This window comes from Lagenorhynchus albirostris, chromosome 16, assembly GCF_949774975.1.
Source record: "Lagenorhynchus albirostris chromosome 16, mLagAlb1.1, whole genome shotgun sequence".
NCBI classification, from domain to species: Eukaryota; Metazoa; Chordata; class Mammalia; order Artiodactyla; family Delphinidae; genus Lagenorhynchus; species Lagenorhynchus albirostris.
In genome coordinates, this window is record NC_083110.1 from 47,263,396 (window position 1) to 47,290,181 (window position 26,786).

General features: G+C 38.0%; 1 protein-coding gene across 3 annotated transcripts in view; it reads right to left on the minus strand.

Annotated features, from left to right (window-relative positions):
• Positions 1–24,117, minus strand: part of RNLS (renalase, FAD dependent amine oxidase) — a 267,966-nt gene extending 243,849 nt beyond the window's left edge. For 2 of the 3 annotated variants that reach the window (XM_060126440.1, XM_060126439.1), the window contains exons 1-4: positions 23,909–24,117; positions 22,916–23,021; positions 22,168–22,310; positions 14,198–14,356 (exon numbers count right to left, since the gene is read on the minus strand). In XM_060126440.1, coding sequence (XP_059982423.1) covers positions 14,198–14,356; positions 22,168–22,310; positions 22,916–23,021; positions 23,909–24,026 — 526 coding nt within the window. In that variant the 5' untranslated portion in view covers positions 24,027–24,117. The remainder of the gene's footprint in view (positions 1–14,197; positions 14,357–22,167; positions 22,311–22,915; positions 23,022–23,908) is intronic. The other variant, XM_060126441.1, reaches the window with a different exon arrangement.
• Positions 24,118–26,786: the final 2,669 nt, after the last annotated feature.

Below are 26,786 nucleotides of genomic sequence, written 5' to 3' on the forward strand. Positions count from 1 at the left end.
CAAAAAAGTCCAAATATGTACATCATAGATGCATTTATATCAAGCATGGGGAGATCATACACATTAGTGCCAGATAAAGAGGCCAAAAGGTACCTTACCCCAATTACTAGAGCCTAGAGAAAATCTGGATTCCAGATCTGCCACCCAAAAGCTATGTGACATCAGACAAGTTATCTTAATTTCCCTGAGTCTCACTTTCCCCTTGTATAAAATGGGATAAAATAATGCTCATAAGGTGACTGTAAAGAGTAAAAGATATACTGTAGGTAAAATGCTTAATAACAGAAATTCACAAAAACTCTGTTTGATGTTGGTTATCATCATCATCACGAAGTTAATTCTCTTGCTCTTTTTTTTTCCCAACACAAGTAACTCGTTCCTCAGAAGGACATTTAAGTAGGAAAACTCCCTCTGTCCTGTCAGGACCTGGAGTGTGTAATAAGCACAAGTATTGATAATATCAGTGCCAGATCACTCTAAGCTCCAAGGTGAATGAAAGTCTCTGCCATTTCTGCTGACTCTCAAGTTTTGGGAGGGTGGAAGAGAGGCAAAGATTAGCTTGGGTTCCCTCTCAGGCACTTAGAGAGAGAATATAAGATTAAGTGGAACCAACTCTCTGTGTCTAATATTTTTTAAATAATAATAAGGACAAGTAGATGAGGCAGATACGAAAGGTGAAGATCAAGATATAATAAATAAAAGGAATTTAATAGTAATAATTATTTTTTTGGTCTAAAATTGAGATCTCAGTTCATAAGCTTGCAGGAAGCCCAGCAGAACAGCTAATATCTAAAGAAGTTTAGAAATTGAATTATTTCCCCTCCTATGGAGATGGTCTGCTGGAAAAAGCAATTAAGCATATTATTCGATGAATAAAGGACTTTTGTTTCCTGTGCTTGTAATCAAAATCTTTTCATCAAAATCTCAAGGAAGAATGAAGAATTTAAACTTCTTTTAGTAAAAAGAATTGGTTCTCATTATTCCATCAAGGATGATGGGAGATTCTAGAAGTTCTAGGAAGAAGGTTGAAGGTATTCATTATGAGTAATATTTTATCATTATATTCTATGGTACATAATAAGTTCTGAATTATGCATTTTTGTAGTATAGATTACCAAAGCTCTAAGTTAAGTGTCTGTTTAAGGAGAGTGTATGTGTTAAGATTAGAAGCCTTTTGAACAGTGTTCCCCAAGTCCTCAAATGTTTTTTTCCTCCCAATCCAATTAGATAAAGTCGTTTCCCATCTCAATGTATCTAGTCAGGTTTTAAAAGGTAGATGCCATATTTTTTGATGAACTAGGACCTCTGTTGTTTGTTCAACAGATGTTCACTGCATTCTGCCCCAAATCCACAATTCCAGCTTTATCTGCCCCAAACTCCCCACTGCAAAGCCTTTACTCCCACTAAGCCAATCTATTTTCAGGCTCCAATATATAAAACAAGTGTTTCTACTTTCAACTTTTTGCTAAGACCTGTTTTCTCTCCAAAGCCTCCTCTTCCTCTCCCTCTGCCTGTCCTTCATGATGTATTTCAGACTGGTCAGTATCCACTGAGTAAATGGAGACTGAGGTGTACATGTGTGAGGCGCTCACAAACAGTAGGTAAGTCAGAACCAGCTCCTGTCTTCTTATGCTTTATATTCTTAAATTCTACCAGGAAAGACACACATTGCACAATGGATTAAGCCATTAGTTAATTACAATTGTGACAGTGTTAAAACATGAGGCGCAGGAAACTAGGCTAACATGTAATGGGAGAAATAGCCTGGTCTTGGTGGTTGGGAAGATATTATTGTGGAAGCAGTTTTAAATTGAATTTGAAGGCCGGGCAGAGGGCTAAAGTGGGGCAAAGGGAGGTCAACAAGCAAACTTTTTTGATGGGGGCATGGTTATTATTAAATTGGGATATATTAATAAAAGCATTGTAAGGAAATTCTTGCCTTCCAGACATTAAAACTGTAATAGTATTTTTGCTCCTTTATCCTGGCTCTCTGTAAAGTTAGGGATAAAAAGCAATAAAGAAGCCACTGGAGAAGGACCTGGCCATCTGCTCTCAGAGTTCTGAGAAATTACCAGTAAGAACTGGCCTTACTGCTCTGAGCCCCACTACCCAGTCAATATAGGAAGAAGACTCAAGGGGATATGAAAGCTCTCTCAGGAATGTCATATTCCTGGAGATAAGTTTTTTCCCCAAATCCTGTGAGCTGGGAGGAGGTGATTCCCCTTCCTAGGAAGTCCCCAAAGGATAATTCAGAAACAAACCCTGGGGAGGGAGCTCCAGGAAGGTTTGACAAGGACCATGTTTTCTGACTACGTACTTGCTGAACTGCAGAACCTACAGGGGCTGGGGCAAAGCTCTGCTGGTGTGCTGACTTCACTGCCTCTAGGCTATAGGAGGGGTTTGTTAACAGCCCCAGAAAGGCTCAGTGTGAAGCTGAAATCTGCCCACTGGGCCAAGAAAACACACCACACACTGTCTACATGGAACCAACACTAAGCATCAGACAACAAGAATGAAGTGCAGGGAAGCCAAGGCTACCTTCTTACCACCAACAAGCTGCCAGTCATAGGAGCAATCAATGTCTCCTGGAGAATATAGTCTGAAGGTGGGGGTGGGTAGATATTCAAAGAGAGACTGAAGGGGTGTGTGTATAAAACAGACCCCACAATTCACTCTGCCACAAGTCCCTAGTACCACATACAGGTCTACCTGGCACTGAAGTTCAAAAATAAACACAGCTGTGTCTTAAAAACCAAAATGAGACTATTCCAACAGCCAAAAGTGACTAGAAAGTTGGAGCAAATGATCAAGATGTCATTAAGGCACTCACTCTCTAGAAAGACATGGAGTTCAAATAGGGAAGTGTGAGGGCAGTTCCAGGAAAAAATAAAACTTCCTCATGTTTACACCCATATAGTTCAGACTCCTTAAAAATGAGTTACGACCACAAAGTGATTATAAAGAAAATAGTGATGGTTTGGCAAAGGAGTAAATAAATGGAACAGAATAGATATCCAGAAACAGATGCAAGTATGTAAGGAACTTATCATATAGCAAATGTGGAATTTCAATTTAGTGGGAAAAAGAAACTCTTATTAAATAAATGGTGCTGGTAAAATTGGTACCACTATGGGGGAAAATGCCCACAAAGCTAGATCCATATCTCATACCTTATAAAACACATATTATGTCAATAGATAAAGATTTAAATGTAAAGCATAAGAAGTAAATTTATTAAAATATAATTTATAATATTTATATGACTTTAGAGTGAGAGAAACAGTTCTTAGCAAGTCAGGAAATCCAGGAAATCTATAAAAGAAAAGATAGACTTGACTAAATAAAAATCTTAACAAATTATTATGGCAAATGACATAAACAAGAGCAAAATACAAATAAATGGTAGTCTGGTAGATATCTGTAATACCATATGAAAAACTTTAATGTCTCATATATAAAATGCTCCTAAAAGACAAATAGCCCACTAGAAAAGAAAGTGTAGGAGATGACCAGGACATTTACAAAAGAGGAAATCTAAATGTCCAATAAACTTATGAAATGAGGCTCAATCTCACTTTCAGTCAAGGTAAATGCAAATTAAAGCAAGAATGATGTACCTGTTTTCATTTATCAATTTGGCAGAAATCTTAAAAAGATTAATAAAACATTAAAAACGTCCAGTGCAAATGAGTATATAGAAAAACAGGCATTCTAAAACATTAAGAATGAGAATCATCACAAAATTTTTGGAAAGTAATACGGCAGTATGTATTAAAACATACAGAGCTTTTGACCCCCAAATTCCAATGTTGGTATTTTATCACCCAATTTAGCAATAAACAGGAATAAATAGGAAAAAAAGAGAAACCACATGAATGCTATCAATAAATAATGAGATGAAAAACTGAATTCTGGTACTCCCAAACTAGAGAAAATCATGCAGCTGTTAAACAGAAATAAATTAGAAGTATTTATCCAAAGGAATTAATTTAAAATGTCAATTTCAAAACAATACATTTAGAAGGTGCCCATATGCCTGAAGCAAGGTGTGGAAGGGCACTCACTAAACTGTTAACATCAGTTACCTCCAGGGAGTGGGAAAGGAAGACAGCACAGGGAATGAATTACTAACTCAACTTTGGATTCCTTCATGTTTTATAAGATTACTAATCAGCTTTGTCATTTAAAGTAATAAAAAAAATACTTGGGGAGAGGAAAAAATAGGACTACTTAATTTTTTTAACTTACCCAACAAAATGTAATACAGTAGAGATTCAAAAAATATTTGTGGAATGAGGTAGAGAGAAATAGGAGGGAGATGGAATATGTTTAAATTTAAGTGTGTTTGTAAGGGATAAGAAGATGACCATTAATGGGATGACAAAGCACTGTAGATCCTATAAATAATGTGAGGAAAGGAATAAGAAATACTTGATAAAGCTGGCAAGTAAGAAAGTGGAAAAAAGTGAAAAAAAAAGTAAAATAAGTAAGTAGACATAGATGTAAAGGATAAATACAATATAGTTATTATTCCAATAAATGTAAAAGTGTTGAATTCTCCTATCAAAAGAAACAGACTTTTCATGTTAGATTTAAAAATTCAGCTAGGTGGTGTTCTCTGTAAATACCTAAATAAACATAAAACAACAAAAGTGATATTACTCACAATCTCTACAAATATAAAAGATTCCCCAATACGCCTAATAAGAAATGTGTAAGTTCTTAAGATAAAAGCTACAAAATTTTTCTGAAGGACGTAAAAATACCTAAATAGAGAACTTTGACTTTCTTGGATGAGAAGATGCAGTACTGTAAAGACATAAATTCTTCCTAAATTAACACTCAAATTCAATGCAATTCAAATCAGTAGTCCAACAGGATTTTTTAATGAAACCTTATTCTAAGGCACACAGAGAGAAATAAAACATTAGATTAACAAAGAAAACTTAGAACAAAAGTCATCAAGAGGACCTTATTCTACTCTATATGAAAATAACTGTTTGCATCCAGTATGGAGTTTAGTGCAGAAAATTTTTGTTTCAGATTTGCACTATCAAAGCTACACTTTGCAAACTTGGAAACCTCCTAAATGTTCATCAAACTGGTTTAATACATAAAGGTAAATACAAAGAATAGAACACTATATAGTAAAAATTATGACAAATGTGAACATTCACTGGCATTGAAAAAATTTTCCTAAGATATTATAAAGTAAAAAAAATATTTTATTTCTACCTTAAAAATACCTAGAAATATGTATTAACTGGGTTAAGATCCATGGGGCTGGAATTATGAATGCATTTTCTTTTTAGTTTCAAGTTTTTCATCAATAAAGTGTATTAATTATAAAATAAAATTCAAATTCAAAAATCACATAACATTAAAAGAAGAAAGATACTGAACAATTTTGTGTATGTCAAGTACAGTATTAAGGTGCAAATTGGTGGTAGAATATCTGAAACCAGAGTATGTAGCCAGAGGTTAGAAAGGAAAACAGAGTGAGGTGACAGCCTGAGGAGCTCTGTTTTGCTTGCTAGAGCACCGATGTGAGAAAAGAGGGGGAGAGTACATAGGTGACTACTGAGAAAGTGGTTATTTACTAGGACATCTTTAGAAAGTTAAAAATGTACCCCTAGGATTTTTAATAGTTCATTAAAAACCTACCATCTGTGAATTTACTGAAACTTTTAAATGACTACACTTCAGGCGAACAAGTGTTTCAATTTTTAAAATGTAAGCCAAGTAAGCATTTTTTAGATGCAGTCAAATAAATAATATTTTATTGGATTGAAAACTTCTGTACTTTGAAGTAAAGTGGCATTTCCTTAGTCTAAAACTGTGTACCTTAAGGCTTGAAGGTTTCTGTTCTTCCTTTGGTGGTTGTATTCTAGAATTTTAATAACAATTTCAGATTCTCCTAATTTATAATTAAATATACATGTATATGTATACATATATCTCTATTGCCATTGTAAACCTCCATTGTACAGCTGTGGAGTTTTATATTTCTAGATAAAGGATTTTTCATTTCTTTTAGACTATATTCATGTATGCATCCTTTGGTTATTATAGTTTGCATTCTTGAGACCTATAAGGTTATTACATCTTTGCTATAATATAGCAACCAGAAATTAAAGAACTCACCAAAATAAGTCATTTAGGGAAAATCAACTCTCCTTTCTCCACCCTCCAATCTATGAAAGAGATGCTCACTGTTGTGTTTCTAAAGGTTGGGATGCCTCCCGCCTCACATACAGACACGCGAAAGGGAAGTGTCTTTCTTTTTCAGAGTCTTAAGTTGGATTCAGCTAGTGGATTCCTGAAAGTGGGAGTGGGTAGGGAGTGGAGATGAAATGTTTAAGGGACAGGGGTTTGGGGGAGAGAGACAGAGACCTGGCTCTCACTTGTATACCCAGCCCAGCTGGGATCTTGCTACAGAATGCCTTTGAAGCATGTCTCTCACCCTGGAGAGCAGTGGAAAGATCTCAGTGTCAGTACAGTGTTATCCCTAGAAAGGCATCCCTGAGTCCACACAAGGCAATGTGTCTAACCCATGTCAGAGGACCAGGGCTGGCCCAGCCCCACACAGCAGAGGAGGAGCAATAATGATGGCAACCTTATGGACTTACGCCCCACACCTCCCCTGTTTTCTGGCACTACAAAAGCCTGGGGCTCCTGTGTGATCCCAAAGGGAAGGGAGGCAGCTCTAATGATGACTGAGGGTGGGTTTCCTATCAGGTGGATAAAAAGATGCTCTAAGCAGATAATTTGTATATTTAGAGAAATGAAGGAACAGACGATCCTTTGCACCCTAGTGTTGTAAATTTTAACTCAAGACGACCATACGATATTCTGGATACAAATACACCATTGTTTTGCACAAGGGCAACGTAATGTTTCTCACTGTGTTTCCAATATCCTTATTACTGATATCCAAAATCCTTACTAGGATTTTTCTGGCTGCCTTTTTGTGGGCACACATTTGACTGACAATAATGAATCATCTACAGAGATATCTCCCCCACTACCATTTGCTTATTCATAACCAAGAGCTCAGACCACATCATCTTATAAAACTGCTTTCACATCAGTTTCCCCTAACACAGAACTTTTACACTTGTCAGACGTAAAGCTCATCTGTTATTTTTGTGCCCACACACAGCTTCATGAGAACACCTGGCCAATGGGCATGGCATCTTCCAAATTACTTGAGTTAGCATTTAGAAAAATGTCAGGAACATGGGGACACTTAAGAAATATTCCCATAATGATGCTTCCTCAGAGGTATGGGTGATCCTATGAACAGTGTGCATGGAAGGCACGCAGGTGGGGGTAGACGTTATGACGAGGTGTTTATTCTCTTACTCTGGTACAGGTTTGGGGGGTGGGGTGAAGAGGTGAAGGAGGGAGTGAGGTTGTACCTCCCTCTAAAAGAGGTGGCTTTCATAAAAATGTCACTGTTGACTTGTGAAAAAGCTCCAATAATGACTTACTCCTCTTAAAAAAGTGATCAGTTCGTTAATTAAAAGTTAATTAATGTAGAGTTTTCAAGGCAGTTGTCATGTTCTTTCACAACAAGGAATATGTCTGTAATGTATCCTACTTGTAAAACCCTGCAAATAAAATAGCCACCTTTGTTTAATCCCCAACACCAAGCATACAACCCTTTAAATAGACATCTCAGACCTTTTCCTTAATGGTAAAAAGTCACAAACACTAAAGTTACTGGGAACATTAACTTTAATACTTCTAAATCCTCTACTCAGATTACCTCATGTAATCTTCACTGTAATCCTATGTGGTTAGATAATGTTATTTACCCTCATTTTAGTAACATGGAAATCGAAGCTCAGAGAGGTTAAGCAACTTGCCCCAAATCACCCAGACAGTAAGTGGCAGAGCTGGGTTACGAATCCTGGCTTTGTCAGTCTATGTTCTTCACTCCCTCCGCAGAGTAGCCAACGCTAAATAAGTAGTATAAAACCCAAGTGCTAGAGAAGGTTCTGAACGCTTTCCCTGAAGCACAGAGCCCCCAGGAAGCTCTGAAGAACTCAGAGGCCCAGAGCTGAATCCTGAAGGACAGAGAACACAAAGGATGTGTCAAATTGTTCTAGGCAACGGGAGCTTTGTGAGTAAACGCACAGATGAAGAATGTGTGGTTCATTCAAGGAACCCAGAGGAGACCAGGATTCCTCTAGAAAGGAGGCCAGCTAGATGACTCTCCTTGCCTCTCTCAACTCTCTTTTTGGCAACTCTCCTGATCTGTGGCCACGTGCTCAGCATGGACCACACTTTTGTCTGCTTTCTGAAGTAATGTTAGGGGGCTTGAGGGCTTTGGTCCAAAATTAGCAGTGTTTTACGGGGTGAGGGTAGGGCAGGACTAGCACATTTTCTCCCCGGAGGGTTACTGACATGTTTCTGCTCAGATGAATGTGGTTCTCACCTCTGTGGATTCATCTGGTCAGAGCAGGAATGCACGTGAGTCTACACGGGGATAGGAGGAGTGGCTCTCACACGGAGAGTCCAGCCCCAGACCCAGTCTGTCTCCTTCTCTCTCTGTGTCTCTCTGCCTCTGTCTCCATCTCTCTTTCTTTCTCTCTTCCTTCCTTCCTTTCCCTTCCCTTTCCTTCATTCCTTCCTTCTTTCCTTTCGTTTCATAAAAAAAAAAAAAAATTAGCCTTCTGGTTTTAAGGATGTGAGATAGCATACCAAACTATAAAGGAAGATTATTCATTAGGAGACCTTTAAAAATATGCATTCCTGGGCTCCCCTAGTGGCGCAGTGGTTGAGAGTCCGCCTGCCGATGCAGGGGACACGGGTTCGTGCCCCGGTCCGGGAAGATCCCACATGCCGCGGAGCGGCTGGGCCGGTGAGCCATGGCCGCTGAGCCTGCGCGTCCGGAGCCTGTGCTCCGCAACAGGAGAGGCCGCAACAGTGAGAGGCCCGTGTACCGCAAAAAAAAAAAAAAAAAAAAAAAAAATGCATTCCTTTGATATAAGCATGTGGGAGAAAACCTGAGGAGCCCCATGTCAGAGGCAGTCTGATGTAGAGGAAAGAAATTTTCCATACATTGTTTACCCCACATCCTTCCCACTGCCTCTGCCACTTTCCTAGCAGGAGTATGAAAGAACTATGGCAGGAAAGTCAGGTTTGTGGATTTCAGGCCCAGATGTTCCATTACAGTTGACGAAGAGCTCTATTTAAGTGTGTAGGAAACATGAAATCAAGACAATAATGATATTTGAAAGGCGCCTGCTTTTTTCTTGACCATACTTTCTCCTGTCCAGCCCCTAATAAATTGTATGAACTTGTACAGGGCAGATGATGTCTTAAATTCCTCATCGGGGTGGAAGAAGCAATGAGCCTCAAGCTTCCTCCTAGTCCTAAAATTCTATGATCCATCCAAGGTTCACGCTTTCATCCTAGTACCGTGACTCAGGGACCAAGCCAGGACCAGTAGACTCTAAGATTAGCTGAATTCTAGGAGCTTATAATCAAGCTGGGAAACAAGACAGATGCTCAGTCATTTGGCACATATTGACTGAACAATAATAGTGGTGTGTGGGTCTGCATGCACCTTGGTACTTGATGCTGGGTGGGGATGCGGTGGTCTATAGGAGCTCTTTCCGCCTGGATTTTATGGTTTAGTGGGAAAGAAACTTACCGGAATATAAGAATCATAATAAAATCTGATGAGTATAATGATAAGGCAGAATGTCCCAAACAGGCTTAACTGGGAGGAAAAAATTCCCATAAGGTGCTTGTTAAAGGTATGGATTCCTGGGCCTGACCCAAACCCTAACAATCAAAACCTTCTCAAAGGTGCCCCTTAAGTGTTTTCAACTCTCAATCTTCATTAGGCAAGTTTGGAAAACATGGTGATCAAAAATGAGCAGGACACTGTGGGAACTCACAAATACATGAAACAATCAGTATTAGGGTAGTCTGACACGGTGTATAACGGGCTCTGGAGTCACACTACTAAGGCTCATATCTCAGCATCACCACCAAGAATGGAAATAACAGTAATTAGGATTGTTGTGAGGATTAAGTGAGCTAGTTTTTATAATATTAATATATAGAGAGTAGCACTGTTATAGAGCCAGATGGCAAATCATGAATCATAAGAGGTTCACTATATAGTTCATAAAGCTTCCCTGTTCTCCTAACTGGGAGAATGTAGTAAGTGTAATAAGTAATTGCCAAAAAAAACCTAGTTCTGTTTCTTTTGTAAAAAGGAAAATAGGGAAAGGGAGGATGGATAAGGGAAAATCCAGACCACACTGTAATCAAAAGGGAAGTCTTTCATGTAAGAGATGGTACTATATTGATTCTAAGGGGTAGACATGATTTAAAAAGAGAGACAGAGAGAATGAAAAGACAAGCACAAAGAAAGCCAAAGACACAGGGCTGCTTATAGTTTGTATGAATGTGAGACCTGTAGCACAGCCCTAGTTCTGTCACTAATTAGCTATGAACTTTTGGGTAAGTTACTTATCATGGACCTAAATTTATTTCCTTGTGTGAATGGAGTTTTGTGAATTATATTACAGATAGTTTTACAGCCTATATTTCGGTCATCTTCATAGTTCTCTCTAGTTAAAAAAATTTGGAGGGGGACTGCAATATATACTGCGTCCACTAGATGGCAATAGATAGCTTTGTAAATGGAAGTCTTTCACAGAAACTGAAGATGTCTAATAAACAAGCAAGAGTAGTGTATTTAAGGTTCTTGAGAAACAGAGAGATGACACTAATTCCTCATACTGAGGTCCTTATTGAGATTTATAAGATAAATAGAAATCATATGTTTTTAATCCCTTTGTTTTAGACCCACAGGTATTCAAGGGTCATGTTAGGACATTCTGTTTTAAACCTTTACTGCTAAAATGGGTTATTTCATAACAACGAAGCAAACAAAGAATTGCTTGCATGAGGTCCAATTCTGCACTGAGCCAGTAAAACCCCCCAAAGATCCTTACTCTTAGTCAAAAGTACCAAGTCGGGCCTCCCTGGTGGTGCAGTGGTTGAGAATCTGCCTGCCAATGCAGGGGACATGGGTTCGAGCCCTGGTCTGGGAAGATCCCACATGCCGCAGAGCAACTGGGCCCTTGAGCCACAACTACTGAGCCTGCGCGTCTGGAGCCTGTGCTCCGCAACAAGAGAGGCCGAGATAGTGAGAGGCCCGCGCACCGCGATGAAGACTGGTACCCGCTCGCCGCAACTAGAGAAAGCCCTCGCACAGAAACAAAGACCCAACACAGACAAAAATAAATAAATAAATTTAAAAAAAAAAAAAGTACCAAGTCAATCATTCTTAAACTTTTTCATCATAAAGAGCCTACATATCCCACCACTAAAAAAGAAAAGGAAAAAAGATCTATTTCCTCTTCAGCACGATACACTTTTTCAAATGGTGTCACCATTATCATTTTTTATAGTAAGAGTAAACTCTCCTTATTTTTAAAGTTACGACAGTTCAAAAAATTGTATCAAAGCAGATGAAAATCATCTTCAAGCAATAACAATGTTATTAAACTATTTTGGGTAGATAGAAAAGAAATAGCAATGCATTCTTTTATCTTTTTTAAATTAAAAATATTTTTAAATCTTCCCATGTTAGTAAATATATTAATGATCACTAGCATTTAATAGTTCACAGCTAAATATTTACAAATTTTATTCAATATACTTTAACCAAAATGTCTGGCCTCTGCGACAACACTTTCCTTCACAAATTGACAGAAATGGCCCCATTTAAAGATGAGTAATGATTAGACAGGGACCTATGCAGAGAAAATGAGGAAGACAACAGAATGTACAGAACCTAACAAATGAGCTGATGAAAAATACATAGCAGAAAAATTTTTCCAGGAAGCAGATTAGTTCAACAAACACTTAGGCAATGACTTGAAAACAGTGAAGGAATATATGACCTCTTTGAAACAATATCTCAAGGAAGGGAGCAAAAGGAACACATTTGAAAACTACATGAGTGACATAGAGGAAGGCTAGAAATAGAAAATAAAAATACTGCAAAGACCAAAACTGACAGTGAGTTGAGACAAACAGCAGATATGGAAGGGAGATACTTTGAAGTTTTTAAGATACTCTGAGATCATAATAAATGGAACAGATATAGATAGATGGTCATTTAAGTATTAGAAGGAAACAGCTGAAAATAAGGGAAAAGCTGAATCTTCAAATACAAAATGCACAACACGATTCATGAAAAACTGACACAAAACTATTAACAATAAGATATATCTTTATGAAATTACTTGACTCAAAGATAACCAAATACAAAAGAGGTACTTCTAAAATAAAATATCTCTGAAAGGCTAAAAGTAAAAAGGATGCACCAGACAAATGAAAATAAAACAATGAGCATCTCATTTATCAGTCAAGAATGATACGAAAGCAAAATAAAATGACACTAAAGAAAGAACTTAAGTTAAAGGGTAAATTTTAATGAAGAAATATTATGAATCAAATAATGTGGTATAAAAAAATCATAAAGCAAAATTTGTTTCCCAAAACCCCAGGAAAGACAGAAATACAATAATAGTAGAAGAATTTAAGTTATCTCTCTCAGACCAACACAGTTCAGCTACTCAAAAAATAAGGATAAAGATGATCTAAATAAAATTATTAATTAGCAGGCCCTTAAACATCTTAGGACTCAGTCTATGCCATGGTATTATATTTTATATGTCATTCAATACAAATATTGAGAAATACCTTCAAAATGCAACATTGAAGGGTCTCCACATACAAAACTATGTAGCTTTTAAAAATTGGAATATGTAATTTACAGTACCACTGAATATACTAACCAATAACTGTGTTTTAGTTAAGTTATAGTATGTTATTTAACACTCTCAAAATCAATCCAATTATTACAGAATCCGAGGCAATAAATTATCCTACTTTAAAGTGACTTTGGCAACACACTAGAGGTAGACTCATGAAAGAGATCTTTGAAATTCGTTTTTTACTTTGCCTATAGCTATCTAATAAACATTCCAATCCTTTCTATATGTCTCAGACTGTACAACAAAAGAAGCTATATATTGCTACTGCATGGTAGAACTGATAGTCAAACTGCTTTCAAGATGTAATATGCAGCTACATTCTTCCTCAGAGAACAATCTCTATTACAGTTCTAAATCTAGGATCTATAAATGATATTCATTACCAGTTTTCTTTCTAACAGTGGCATAAAAGGCTATTTCTCAATCAAATCCAATATTACCTTCAGTCATGCCACCAAGTCAAAAGCTACAGGCATGTCACATTCCCAAAGCCTTGCCACCATCACCAGACTCTGCTTTGCTATAACTCATGGACTTCAAAGCAAGATGAGGTATCCTCCAGAAATCAATGACTTTGATGTGTCAGGGTCAGTCGGACATGATGAAAGGGAGGAGAATAATCAGTTAAACCTGGCAATAGGTAGATACAAAGCAGAGCTATAGAAAAGCTTTTCTTAAGAATCCAGGTAACAGGGAAATCTATAGAGACAAAATAGATTACTGTTTGCTTAGAGTTGGAGGCAGAGATGGGGGATGGAGGGACGGAGGTGAGAGCTTTAGGATATGGGGTGTCTTTCTGAGGTGATGAAAATATTCCAAAATTGAGTGTGGGAATGGTTGCAGTATGTCGTTGGATATACTAAATACCATTGAAATATATACTTCAAATGGATGAGTTGTATGGTATGTGAATTAGTCTCAAAGCTGTTTTTTTAAAAAGGAGGTGGGAGAAGCCAGGTGAAAGGTGAGTCAACAAATCACAATCAGGGAAGAACATGAGACTCACACTCAAGAACGATCCACGGTAAGGTTTACCAGGCTTGTCACACAATCAATGCTTATATCATAAAAACCTTCTTTTTTCCAGAATGGCCACAGAGACTGTTCTTCTTTTGGGCCAAACTACTACATCTCCATCAAAAATACTTACTTCTTAAAGGCAAGGAAAAAAAGAGAAATATTCCATTTTTAACTGGGTTTTTAAAACTCTGGATTTCAATTTGACCTAGACTAATATAATGAACCAGACCATAGTGTCAGTTTTTAAAACATGCAAATCAGTAGAATCCCTAATAGACCCTTTGCTAAGTCAGTTAAACTGAATTCACGCTCTCTCAAAGGGAGCCCATTCCCTAAGGTAAACAGTGCAGGCTGAGACTCACAGTTGACGATGTCACCTTGAAGCTGCAGAATCTGGGGAGCTGGCATCGTGAGGACAGCAATATCAAACAGCTCAGGGGAGCCTGTTTCCCTGAGGACTTCCCACTTGTCATTTCTCAGGTTGATCTGGGTCACACATTGTCTGAAGTAGACATCAGCACCTGTTCCAAAAGCAAAATCATATTCACATAATCAGGATTTTCCATACGAATGAGAGGGAAGAGAAGAGTCACAAACTGGATCCACTCAGATGAATAAAATGGAAAAGTTCTTCTTGTACAGCCCCTGGGCTTCACTTTCTTTACTTTCTATCTCGTTTAATGGGAATCCCTCCCTTCTGGCACCCTTGGACCTCCCTAACAATGCCTGCTCTGGGAAAAAAATAATAATACTACTACAATTAATAATAATAGAAACCATAGATATCTTTCATTAATCATCTACTGTATGTCAAGACTATGCCAAACACTTGATATACATTATACCAATTCATTTCCCAGATAAGGAAACAGATTTAGAAATGTCACGCCATGATTTAAATCCACATCCACCTGACTCTAAAGTTCATTATCTTTGTAGAGCAAGTATACATCTTAGTAAAGCTATAAAGAATTCTCTCTAGTAATACCAAGAAAGAGCAATATTACCTATTAAAAGTATCAATATTCCCTATTAAACCTGAAAAAAAAACTCTGAAGAGAAATCCAAGTCTCATCGATGGATCAACTACCTTTATGACAAAGAATCAAAATGAAGAGAAATACAATCTGGAATATCCTCTCATAGCATTTCCCTTATTTGCATTTATCACAAAGATATTTTAATAATTATTTGAGTAGTTATATGATTAATATTTTCTTCCCTTTTAATTTGTAAGCTCCATAAGCCACAAATTATGCCTGCCTTTTCTATATATAGCATATAAAGTATTGTACTTGGCGTGTACTAGGTATTTAATCAATATTTGTGTAAGAGAATGAATTATGAACCATAAACTGAAAGATAGGAAAATATAATTGGATCATTAAGTCTCCTTGGTATACTAGTACTTACCTCACATTCCAGTTGTGAGAAAAATTTGATGTTAAAGCAAATCTACTTTTATTTGGCCTCGTGAATAGAAAAGAAGTAAATAAAAATGGAATAAGGGGGAAAAAGCACAATGAAAGATCCTGTCCATCACTGCATGGGACACCTCGTGCTCCTAGCCACTAAACATCCAGCTTAAATCCAACCTCTGCCCTGAAGCTTCCAGTCCGCGGCTACTCCAGCTCAATGTGATCCTTCTCATCTCGACAATCACTGCCTTTACCACTCCTTCTGACATTGATCCAAAGTATCTCTATGCTTTAGGTGTGTCTTATCTATCCCAAAATACTCTCTCGGGCTCCTCCATGTCAAGTCTCCAGATCTCATATACCTTTACATCTTTCACATTCCCTTGAATAACTCTACAACATAGTAATCACAACTTTTTTAAATCAAATGCAAATATGGTAGAAAGAACGAGGCCCAGGGGTCAATCTCTTTGAGGCAATTAGCATCATTCTGCTCAAAGATTAGAGCAAGGGCTTCTAAACAGTGCTTCAACTTGCCTGAGGGTTTCTCTAAGGCCCCTCCTCTGGGAAGGCACAAATAACTGGAGCTTTCAACTCACACCCACCATCCCCTTTACTTCAACCAGAATGGCTCCACTTCCCTCTGTTCTATTGATTTAGGATGTCTCACCCCTCACTTACCTCACACTAGTCCTGGCCCTGACTGGGACCTCAACTAAGTCAACTGACTTTATATGTTTCATTCAGTTGTGTTTTCACATAATATTCCCTTTGAAAACAGCATTACATTGGGTTTGTTTTTGATGGTGAGTAGGTGTGTGTGTTTAACAGAATTGAAGTCCACTAACTAGAAATTCTCCATATCCAGTCAAACGTCTTGGACATATATCCCAGGGGTCCCAAAGTGTTCTGCAAGATGTATATCAGTCAGCACCAGCAGCACCTTGGAACTTGTTAGAAATGCAAATTCTCAGGTCCCAACCCAGACCTACCGAATCAGAATCTGGGGATCAGGCCCAGTAGCCTGCATTTAACAAGCCCCCAGGTTTGTTACCATGTACTTTAAAGTGTGAGACCACTGGGGTAGATAGATAGACCCAAATCTAACACCACCACTGGCAAAGTCACTCAAAAAATAGCATTTTCCAAGAGTTAGGGGCAATGGTATAGCTGCTCTGACTAACCAGGAAGTTTTCCTGTCCAATTGCTAGGAGTCAGTTTCAGGGAAAGTGGCATTTCCTTGTGAAAGTAACTAGTACCTTTTGAAAGGACCACATGACCAAATCTATAGGCTCTGGAAAATCATTTTTAAACACTTAGAGAACTAGATAATATCTCTCAATCTGAGCTTAGTAAATTTGACCATGTCCCTCTCTTGCATAAAATCCTTCAGTGGTTTCCCACTGCATTTAGGATAAAGTATAAAATCTTAACATTGCTGACAAAGCCCCTTATGATCCGGCTCCTGCTTCACTCTTAAACTTCACCTCTTACTGTTTTCTCCCTCATTCACTACACTCCAGTCATGATGACCTTTTCACTCCATAAATGCACCATCTTCCTCCTACTTTAGAACAGTTGCAACTTGATATGCCCACTGCATGCAATTCTCACCACTCAGCTGTTGGCCTAGTTCACTCTTGCTTACCTTTCAGGTACCCATGGAAACATTAGCTCCTCAGAGATGCTTTCCCTGACACATTTCCCATACCTCACTCCTCTCAAACTCACATTAGTTTAGGTCCTATTATTATAGCTCTCTCACAAGGCTCTCACTCTTTCTTCTTAGCATTTATTATGTACCCTTTTTATGTGTGTGAAATTCGTTTTTGTCTTTTCCCCCCACTACACTATATTAACAAAGGCAAGGTCCATGTGTTTTATTTACCACTATTTCCCCAGCACATATTTCATAAAAATAAAAAAGTCTGCAGATAACTACAAAGATATCAGAACACAAAGAAGTTTTAGCCATTTTACAAAGGCAAATATGTTATTTATTTATTCAATGTGTATCCCCTGCCTTCTTCCATTTTAGAGAGAGAATCTAAATTCATTTTCCTCCAATAATTTCCTACAAAAGGTTTCAGTTCAGAACTGCTGAGATGGACCTGAAGAGATGTAAGCAATGTCTAACTAAATGCACTGCTTAAACTGCAGAGTGCTTAACCAAGGCTCCTGGGCTATCTTCTACCTTCTCTCTGACAGACACTGTTACGGATGAGTGCCATGATCACCCGCCTAGGAGAAATTTTGAGACAGAACTGCCCAGCCTTAATTGTCTTACATCAATTTTAGAAAGAAAGTAAACACAAAAGTTAAAAGGGAGAAAATGATAAAAATTATATATTATTAGAAAGAAATCACACTAGCTGATAGTATCTGCAAATTAAACCATCTTTTCTAATAAATCGATCCTGTCAACTTTGACAAGTTACATTGCCCATGTTGACTTTTGATTGTTAGTCAATGTCCCTTTTGAAGTAGACAGTAAAATAAAAACAAATAAATGCAGCAACAGTTCTTCCTATGGTAGGCCAAACTAAATAAAAGATGCTCACCCTGTCCTAGAAACTAAATTCATCCTCCTATGAATGATTTAATAACATGGGCCTTATTCAAAAGCAAAAGGACTTGGTTCATCACTGTCTAAAGGTCATAGGCAGGAACCAGCAGGTGATTGATCTTCCTGTTTGCATAAAAGTAAAATGGCATTACTCCTTAGTAGCCCCTTCCCCCTGGGGCAGGGACTAACCAATGAAAGAGGGGGACTAGGGGAAGGGCACTATGAGTTTGTTCTCTTGAGCCAGGTGTCCATTGACATGTAGAACCAGGGTAGGATGGGAGCAGTCTCTCATACTGTAGGGGAAAACCTGGAAAGGAAAAGATGTCAAATCATAGGTATGAGACCCTTTCATTGTCCTCCATGAGATCATTAAAAGGAAATGACAACAGGGTCAGCTTAAAGAGAGTGCTGGTCTCTTACTTACTAGTTAAGCCACCATAAGCAAAGTACTTAACCTCCTGGAGTCTCATTTTTCTCATTAGCACATGGGGAGAATGATAACCACCTTGAATGGCTATATGAGAATTAGAAATGATGTATGTTAAGAGCCTAACATAGTATCAGATAAATAGCACTTAACAAATGATAGAGTAGCTTTTGTTCTTTTGAATTTCTCCCACCCCCAACAATGACAACCAAAAAAGTAAAACAACAGAAAAAGCACATTTTACTTACTCAAGAAGATTGTATTAATTGGGAAGACAGGCAGTAGGTAAAACTGATGTCAATAAACTCAGTTTTCTCTGTAATAAGCTTAATGTGAACACATGAGACAATAAATGAGAACAGACCATAAGGTGAAGAGGCATGTGCCTATTTCCTCCTGCCCTTTACTACTTATTCTGGGAAACTGGTCTACTTAAATATTGGCTTTAGAGAGTTGAACCTATTCTAAAGCATACCTGATTAGACATACCCAATACAGATAATTTCCCTGGAAGTCTAGTCCCAAACTAAATAAAACTGGTTGGACCATCAGACTGTGGGGTTGTGAACTCAACTGATCCCAAAATGTAGAGTATTTTTTGGAATGACTTGGCAATTTGGATTCTTATGCGCTGAGCACATGCAAAGGTCAGCTTCATTCAAGTAGACTATTTTTTAAACTAACATTTATCAAGAGATTTCTATGTGCATGGCCTATTATTTGCTTAAATTGACAATGAGTGCATTATATCCTTTATTCCTCACAAAACTTAGTACTAGGTACTGTTATTGCTCTCATTTTTCCAATGAAAGAACCAAGGTATAGATTTTAAAACTTTCCTAATATTACATAGCTAGGAAATGGTGGTAGAATGTGAATTTGAATCCAGGTCATTCTGATTACAGGGACTCTCTCGACTTATATTGTGGAAACAACTAAAATAAGATAGAAACCATTTATAGCACAGAAAGCTTTAAAGAAGTTTAAAGAATGCTTAAATGGATATAATTATAAAATTTTAAATGGTATAGATAGGGTCTACAAAGCCTATAATAATGGATCTGGGTAGAGGGTGGAAAGACCTCTTGAAGCAGTACAAAGATAATATTTAAATAAACTAAGAAAAAGTTTATATACACTCAAAATATGTAGACCTTGAACTCAATTATATAAAAACTCATTTTAAAAAAAAGCAGAAAGTATGTCACAAAATGGACTTATTGTTGATTTATATATCACAGTGACACTTTCCCCTGCTATTTTTCTGTATTTTCCAAATTTTCTACCAGTAGTATGTAATTCTTTTTTAAAAGTTACTTTTGAAATAAATATTTTACATAGTGATAAGAAAATCTAAAGTACTCACACTCTGAACAGACTGTACAAATTGAAAGAATAAATAGGTTTTTACTAAGAATTGGCTAAATTAGAATGAATATATGTGTATTTATATATCTTAGAAATCTAAATCTATATCACTATACCTACCTACTATGTACAAGGTACTACTAGATTCTGTTTGAGCTACAAATAATTAAATATGACCTCTTCTGCCAAGAGTTTCCAAAGCAAAATTGGAAAATAAAGCATATATTCCCCCAAACACGTAACACAAAAGGGTGTAGGTACAATGTATTCAAGGAGTGTCCCTCAGCTATATGAGGCAGGGACTTTGGTTCATGTATCATTAGTGCCTAAAACAGTATATAGTAAGCACTCAGTAAATGTTTATTGAATGAATGGATGTATGCATGCATGGATGGCTAGATATATAATACAATTAGTAAGTACTTGGAAATTTTAGTAAGTATGCACATCTAATTTGGGTTAAGTAAAAATCATGATGGAAATGAGATTTTTTTTTAAAGTTGTATGGTGGCAATATATGAAGCTGACGGTGACATTCTACAAAATGTCCAAATGGTGTCACCATCTGTGATGGTTAATTTTATGTGTCAACTTGACTGAGTCATGGGGGTTCCCATATATTTGGCAAACATTATTCTGGGTATGTCTGTGAGGGTGTTTTTAGAAGAGATTAATATTTAAATTGGTAGACTGAATAAATCAGGTTGCCCTCCCTAACATAGGTGGGTATCATCCAATCAATCAAAGGCCTGGATAAAACAGAAAGGCTGACCCTCCCAGGAGTAAGACAGGCAGTAGGTAAAACTGATGTCAATAAACGCAGTTTTCTCTGTAATAAGCTTAATGTGAACACATGAGACAATAAATGAAAACAGACCTATGTTCTGTTCTGTTCAGTTCGAAGACGATAGCCTTCGAACTGGGACATTGTTTTATTCTCCTGCCTTCAGACTTGAACTGAAACATCAGCTCTTCCTGGGTCTCAGGCTCACCAGCCTTTGGACTGGAACGGTACCTTTAGCTCTCTGGGGTCTCAGGCTTTTGGACTGAAACTAAACCATCAACTTTCCTGGGTCTCCAGCAGATCTTCAGACTTGCCAGCCTCCAAAATCACATAAGCTAATTCTATACGATAAATCTTTATCATATATATATCGTATATATATATCCTTTTGATTCTGTTTTTCTGGAAAATCCTGATGAATACACCATCATAGACTAAATCCTAGATGGAGAAATGGCTTCACCCAGAATGGTATTTACTATGTCCTCATGTTGTATATTCAATCTCACTGGCCCCTCCCATGCCCAGTATCAAGGATTCTCAGGGTTCCCAATTAGTAATATTTGATGAAGGAGACCAAAAAAAACAGTAATTATTCTAGAAATAGCTTATGAAACAAAACAAATACTCAGCCTTATACCTTTCCTCAGTGCTCTTCAGTTGGGCAATTATTTATGATTCATCAAGAAGTTTATTTCTGTTTTAAAAAATAAATCATTTATCATCCAAGATGATTTATCATCTTTTTCAAAAAAGTCCATTTTAAAATACTTATAAAATAAACATATTATAAAATAAACATAAAGAACAAATGAAAATCCTCATAGAAAATGGGCAAAGGTTATGAATAAGACATTCACAAGAAAAAAAAGCACAGATGTGGTTAGCAAAACGAAGATGCATAAACTCACTCATAATTAAGTAAATGCAAATCAAAACACAAGGAGATACCATTTTAACCCATCACATGGGCAAAATTTTTAAATTTCCATAATATCAGGATGTGTGGAAAGAGACGTTCTCCTTCACTATTGATGAGATATTCTTTAAGAGGAAGAGATGGCACAACCTAGTTAAATAAAAAATGCACATACCATTGACACACCTACTGTACTGCTAGGAACTGATCCTACAGATATGCTTTCAAAAGTATGTCAGGGTTAAACATTGCAGTAATATTTGTATTAGCATAAACCAAAACAACCCCTCATCCCCCCCAAACAATCCACATGCTTACCAGAAAGTTAACAGTTAACTAAATAACAATACACACATACCATGTAATACTGAACAGGCATTGAAAAGAATGAAGCACACTGAATTTGCTGATATGAAAATAGACCCACGATATGATTCACTCTATGATTATGCATCAGTCAGGAATCTCCAGAGAAATAGAACCAATAGGATATATATAGACATAGATAGAGATAGAGATTGATTTATTATAAACATAGATGAGAAAAGTATAGAATGGCTTATGTAAAATAATCTCGTTTCTGTTTTAAAAAAGAATATATACAAATATATGAATAGGTAAATAGAGACAGCCACGGAGAACAATAGATAGATGCATAAACATTTTTCTGGAAGCATATTATTGGAAACAATGATTACTTTAGGCGAAGACAACTAGCTATTGAGTGGTGAGTAGGAGAACATTTACTTTATTTTATAACTTTCTTTATAGCATTAATATTTACTTATGTGTATAACTTTTATTTTAAAATGCTAACTTTAAAAGAAGGCAGAAAAAATTCTCTTCTCACCTGATTCTTTCAAGTAATGGTTAATAATTGAAGAAACTCCGTCAGGTGCCACAAAGTTACAATCTCCTTCTTTTATCACCATTCCTTCAATAGGAGAGGTCAGAGGCTTCAAAACACCAGGAGCTAACAGTTCATCATAAAAACTGAAATAAATCAATATGTATAACATAACTATTAGCTATACTTAGCTCTAAATACTATATTCTCTTCCAAGAATTCTTAGAGATTACAATCCTAAATAACAACTAGAAATCTTCTATGAACAACTCAACATATGTTTTATGTTAATAAAAACTATAATTCAGGTGAAGAATGGAAATGTTTTGAGAATCCATAGTCTTTTGCTAATCTTAGTCAAAGGTCTGTTTTCTCCTATATTTCAAAATTAAAGACAGTGAAAATAAAAAGAAAGATATTCAATACACCATGTTTAAATCTGGTTAAGATTGACTTCCATCACAGCTATCTGTCCTCTTCCTCAGCACCAACATATGAATTCTTATTTATTGAGCCCTTACTATGTTCCATGCAACATCTCATCCGATGGTCACAACAATTGGATGAGGTATGTATTACAGTCTCCCCGCTTTACTCAGGTTAACCTTTTACTGCTAATATGATCAATGATGATAATAAAATTTCACTATATTACAAGGGTCAAAGTTTAACCCTGCTAAAAATGGATGATTTGTATCTTTTTACATCCTACAACCAGTAAGACTGATTCCACCCCTTTCACCTGACTCACCTCTGGTGTTTTTTGGCATAATGAGGAGTGCAGGTGATGTACTGGGCACCCAAGTCCACTGTGCTCTGTGGATTATGAGGACTGCTGGCTGTGGTCATTCTTCCCCCTGGAATTAGTCCCCAGGAAAATGTCTTAGTGCATTAGAATGAACCTTTTGCAGTTGACGCTATTCACCCCAGGTTACCACAAATAGATTACTTAGAACTGTTTTAGGAAACATTTTAAATTTTTAAAAAAAATTTTTTACTTTCATAATAATTAATATATTTTTAAATATTCTGTTTTCTCCAGATTACAGACATCTAGAAAACGTTTTTTTATACTGAAGATTTTTGTCATCTAACATTGTCAGGAAGTAATTAAGAGACAGTTTGGTCACTGAGTGTGAGATATTTTTTTAAAAGAACACATGAATAATGCGCCACCCTTCAGCACTGTGACTGAGGCATCTATTTACCTATCTGAGTAAAAGGAATGAACGAACGGACAAAAGAAAACAAAATAATGAATGAAACGTCAGAATGAACGAATCAACGAATGCTTTCCCTCTTGCAGTCAGATTTCAGGAGATGGACAGGATGCTGTCAACTAAATCTTCGTAAAGTCTTGGTCAATGAGCACTTGAGGAGTCTCACAATCTAGAGATAAGCCTCCAAGGCACAGAGCGGCCAAGAAAAAAATCCATTTCTTAGCGACAGCGGCAGGCCCAGGATTTGCAAACTCCAGTCAGGCTCCCTCCCAGGCCGCTCAGGCCGCCCTCTGAAGCGCTCTCGGCACTCCCGCCCCACCCCCCAGCCCAGCCGGGGTCGCCGCTTCCACCCGCGCGCCCTCTCAGGCCTTACGGGCGCCGGAAGTCTCCGATCACGTGACCAGACGCCCGCCGAGCTGCTGGATTTTTTTCACAGACTTACCCCGGGAGGGCCCACGCCACCTCAGAAGCAATGGTCCCCGCAGGCTTCTTTTTCCCCCCGTTTCGGCCGGGAGACGACCCACCTGAGTCCTCGGCCTTGTCCCACACAGCAAGGTGCAAAGGACGGGTCGCCGCCTTCCTCAGCAGCGCTGCGCACAGGCTTCCCGTCAGCCCGGCGCCCACGATCAGCACCCGCGCCATGCCCCGCTGTCTCCGCGGCGGGGTGGCCAGCCTGCAGTAGGTGGAACAGCCAAAGCTCAGCGGGTTAGAGATGTCGGCTCCGCGCTCCGGGCCCCACCCGGTCCTTGAGCAGTTCCTCGGCTGGCCTGCAGGGGGCGGAGAGGAGGCGACCGGGGCTGAGGGGTTGATAAGCGCTGAAGACCAGCAAACCTTGGCTTTCCCCTTGGTTTGAGGGCCAGCAGCTGGCTTCCAAGACAGGCTGGCCCCATCCGATAAGCTGTGAATTCCAGCCTGCCCCTCGCCCCCTGTAAACCTGTAAATCATGTAGGTTAGAGTGTGAGACCCCGCCTCGCCACAGGGCTGGTGTTGACTACTGCTGAGACCCAGCCCAAGGTAACTTACTAGGGTAGCTATGCCTTGCTGGAACCTTCGCTAGCTTAGTATTCTAAGTCCGAACGGAACTTACCAGCGATGCCAGAGCCAGCTGTTTTCAATAGACCTTAATGGCCACTATTCACATAATAGGAAAAGAGTTTGGGAGAGATTTTCTTAAACTAGCCCTCGGGCTTTGTGTAAGGGATATAACGTTTTTGAACCTCAATTTCGCCATCTGTGAAAGGGGGCCAAAAAATTCTACATTCCAAATTGTTGAAAATTAAAGATACTTGGTTCACCAGAAAGTTTTACATCACTCATCTCTTCAGTAGATATTAAGTTTTATGTCAAAACACATTCCAAATGCTATAAAGGGACATGAAGATGAGCAAGACAAGGATTCATGCCATTACCACTAGTCTTTGTTTTTTCTAACGTTGCCCTGGAGGTTCTCAAGGAAACGATAAAAAGCAAGGATAAGACTGAACTATTAAAAAATAAAAAAACTAAGTTACCCTGAATTGCAGATAAACTATTACCTGGAAACCAGAGAAACTTGAATAGCTATCAGAATTATAAGAAAGTTGACAGTGGTAGCCAATTACAACGGAAACATTAAAAATTATAAGTTTTACTTTATGTACACATCATGAAGCAATTACCAGGCATCAAGTTGGTGATAGATTAATATTGCATATATCTAATAAAAGATAATAGAACTAGAAGATACAGATGAACATATGTAACCTAACAAGACATTCCTAAGCATAAAAATAAAACTGAACATAAAAATGGAACTGAAGAGAAAAACATCGAATACATAATCATTTACAAATTATGTTCAAAATATACAAGACAAAATACAAATAGTAAACAAATTTTTGGAGCATATGAAAGATGAAAGTTTCACACCTTATAGAAAATCTTTAGATAATTTTTTATTGAAGTATAATTGATTAACAATATTAGTTTCAGATGTACAACATAGTGATTCAATATTTTTATAGATTATATCCCATTTAAAGTTATTTCAAAATAATGGCTATATTTCCCTGTGCTGTATATTCTTGTTGCTTTTATATTTTGTACACAGTAATTTGTATCCCTTAATCCACTACCCTTATCTTGCCACTCCCCCTTTCCTCTCCCCACTGGTAACCACTAGTTTTTCCCTATATTTGTGATACTGTTTCTATTTTATTATACTCATTAGTTTGTTTTATTTTTTAGATTCCACATGTAACTGATAACAGAGAGTATTTGTCTTTCTGTGTCTGACTTATTTCACTAAGCCTAATATGCTCTAGGTTTCATGGAAGACAATTTTCGCACAGATGGGGCGGTGGGTGAGGGAGGGAATGGTTCAGGTGGTAATGTAAGCAATGGGGAGCAATACGGAGTGGCAGATGTAGCTTCACTCACTCGCCACTCACCTCCTGCTGTGTGGCCCAGTTCCTAACAGGCCCTGGACCAGTACCAGTCCACAGCCTGGGGGTTGGGGGCCCCTGCTCTAGGTTCATCCAGATTGCTTCAAATGGCAGAGTTTCATTTCTGGTTTTTTTTGTTATTTTTTGGTTTTTTTTGCGGTACGCGGGCATCTCACTGTTGTGGCCTCTCCCGTTGCGGAGCACAGGCTCCGGACGCGCAGGCTCAGCGGCCATGGCTCACGGGCCCAGCCGCTCCGCGGCATGTGGGATCTTCCCGGACCAGGGCACGAACCTGTGTCCCCTGCATTGGCAGGCAGACTCTCAACCACTGCGCCACCAGGGAAGCCCTACCACACTTTCTTGATTACAGTAACTTTATAGTAACTTGATTAAATCTTGAAGTCAGGGAAAAGTCCTCCAACTTATTCTTCTTTCTTAAAATTTTTGAATAGTCTAGGTTCTTCGTCCTTCATATAAATTTTAGTATTAGCTTGTCAACTTCTACCAAAAAGTCTGCTGAAATGTTTACTGTGACAATATTCAACATATGGAAAAAGTTGAGGAAAATTGACTTCGTAAAATACTGAGGTAATGTCAGGATCAAGGTGGTGAAAGATATGCCTCCTTTTTGTCCTCCTTTTTAACAGCTAACAAATGGCACCCACCCACAAACAAAATACTCCTTTGGGAGTTGTGAAATCCAGCACAAGGGACCCAGGGACCCAGGAGAAGTCCCACCCACTGTTCATCTGGTAATAGACAGACATACCTCCATATGGACTGCAAAACTAGCAGAAGCCAGCAAACCTTCCACAGTCTCTCTAAGCCCAGGTTGGGAAAACCTGGGAATGCTGTCTTGGGCAGATACCCACAGATGAGAAAGACTTTGTAAAAGTCCAGCCATCTGGAAGGGAGAGTCCGGCACACCACTGGAGAAAAACAAAAACCAAAAAAAACCCCAGCACATAGAGTCTGTCAT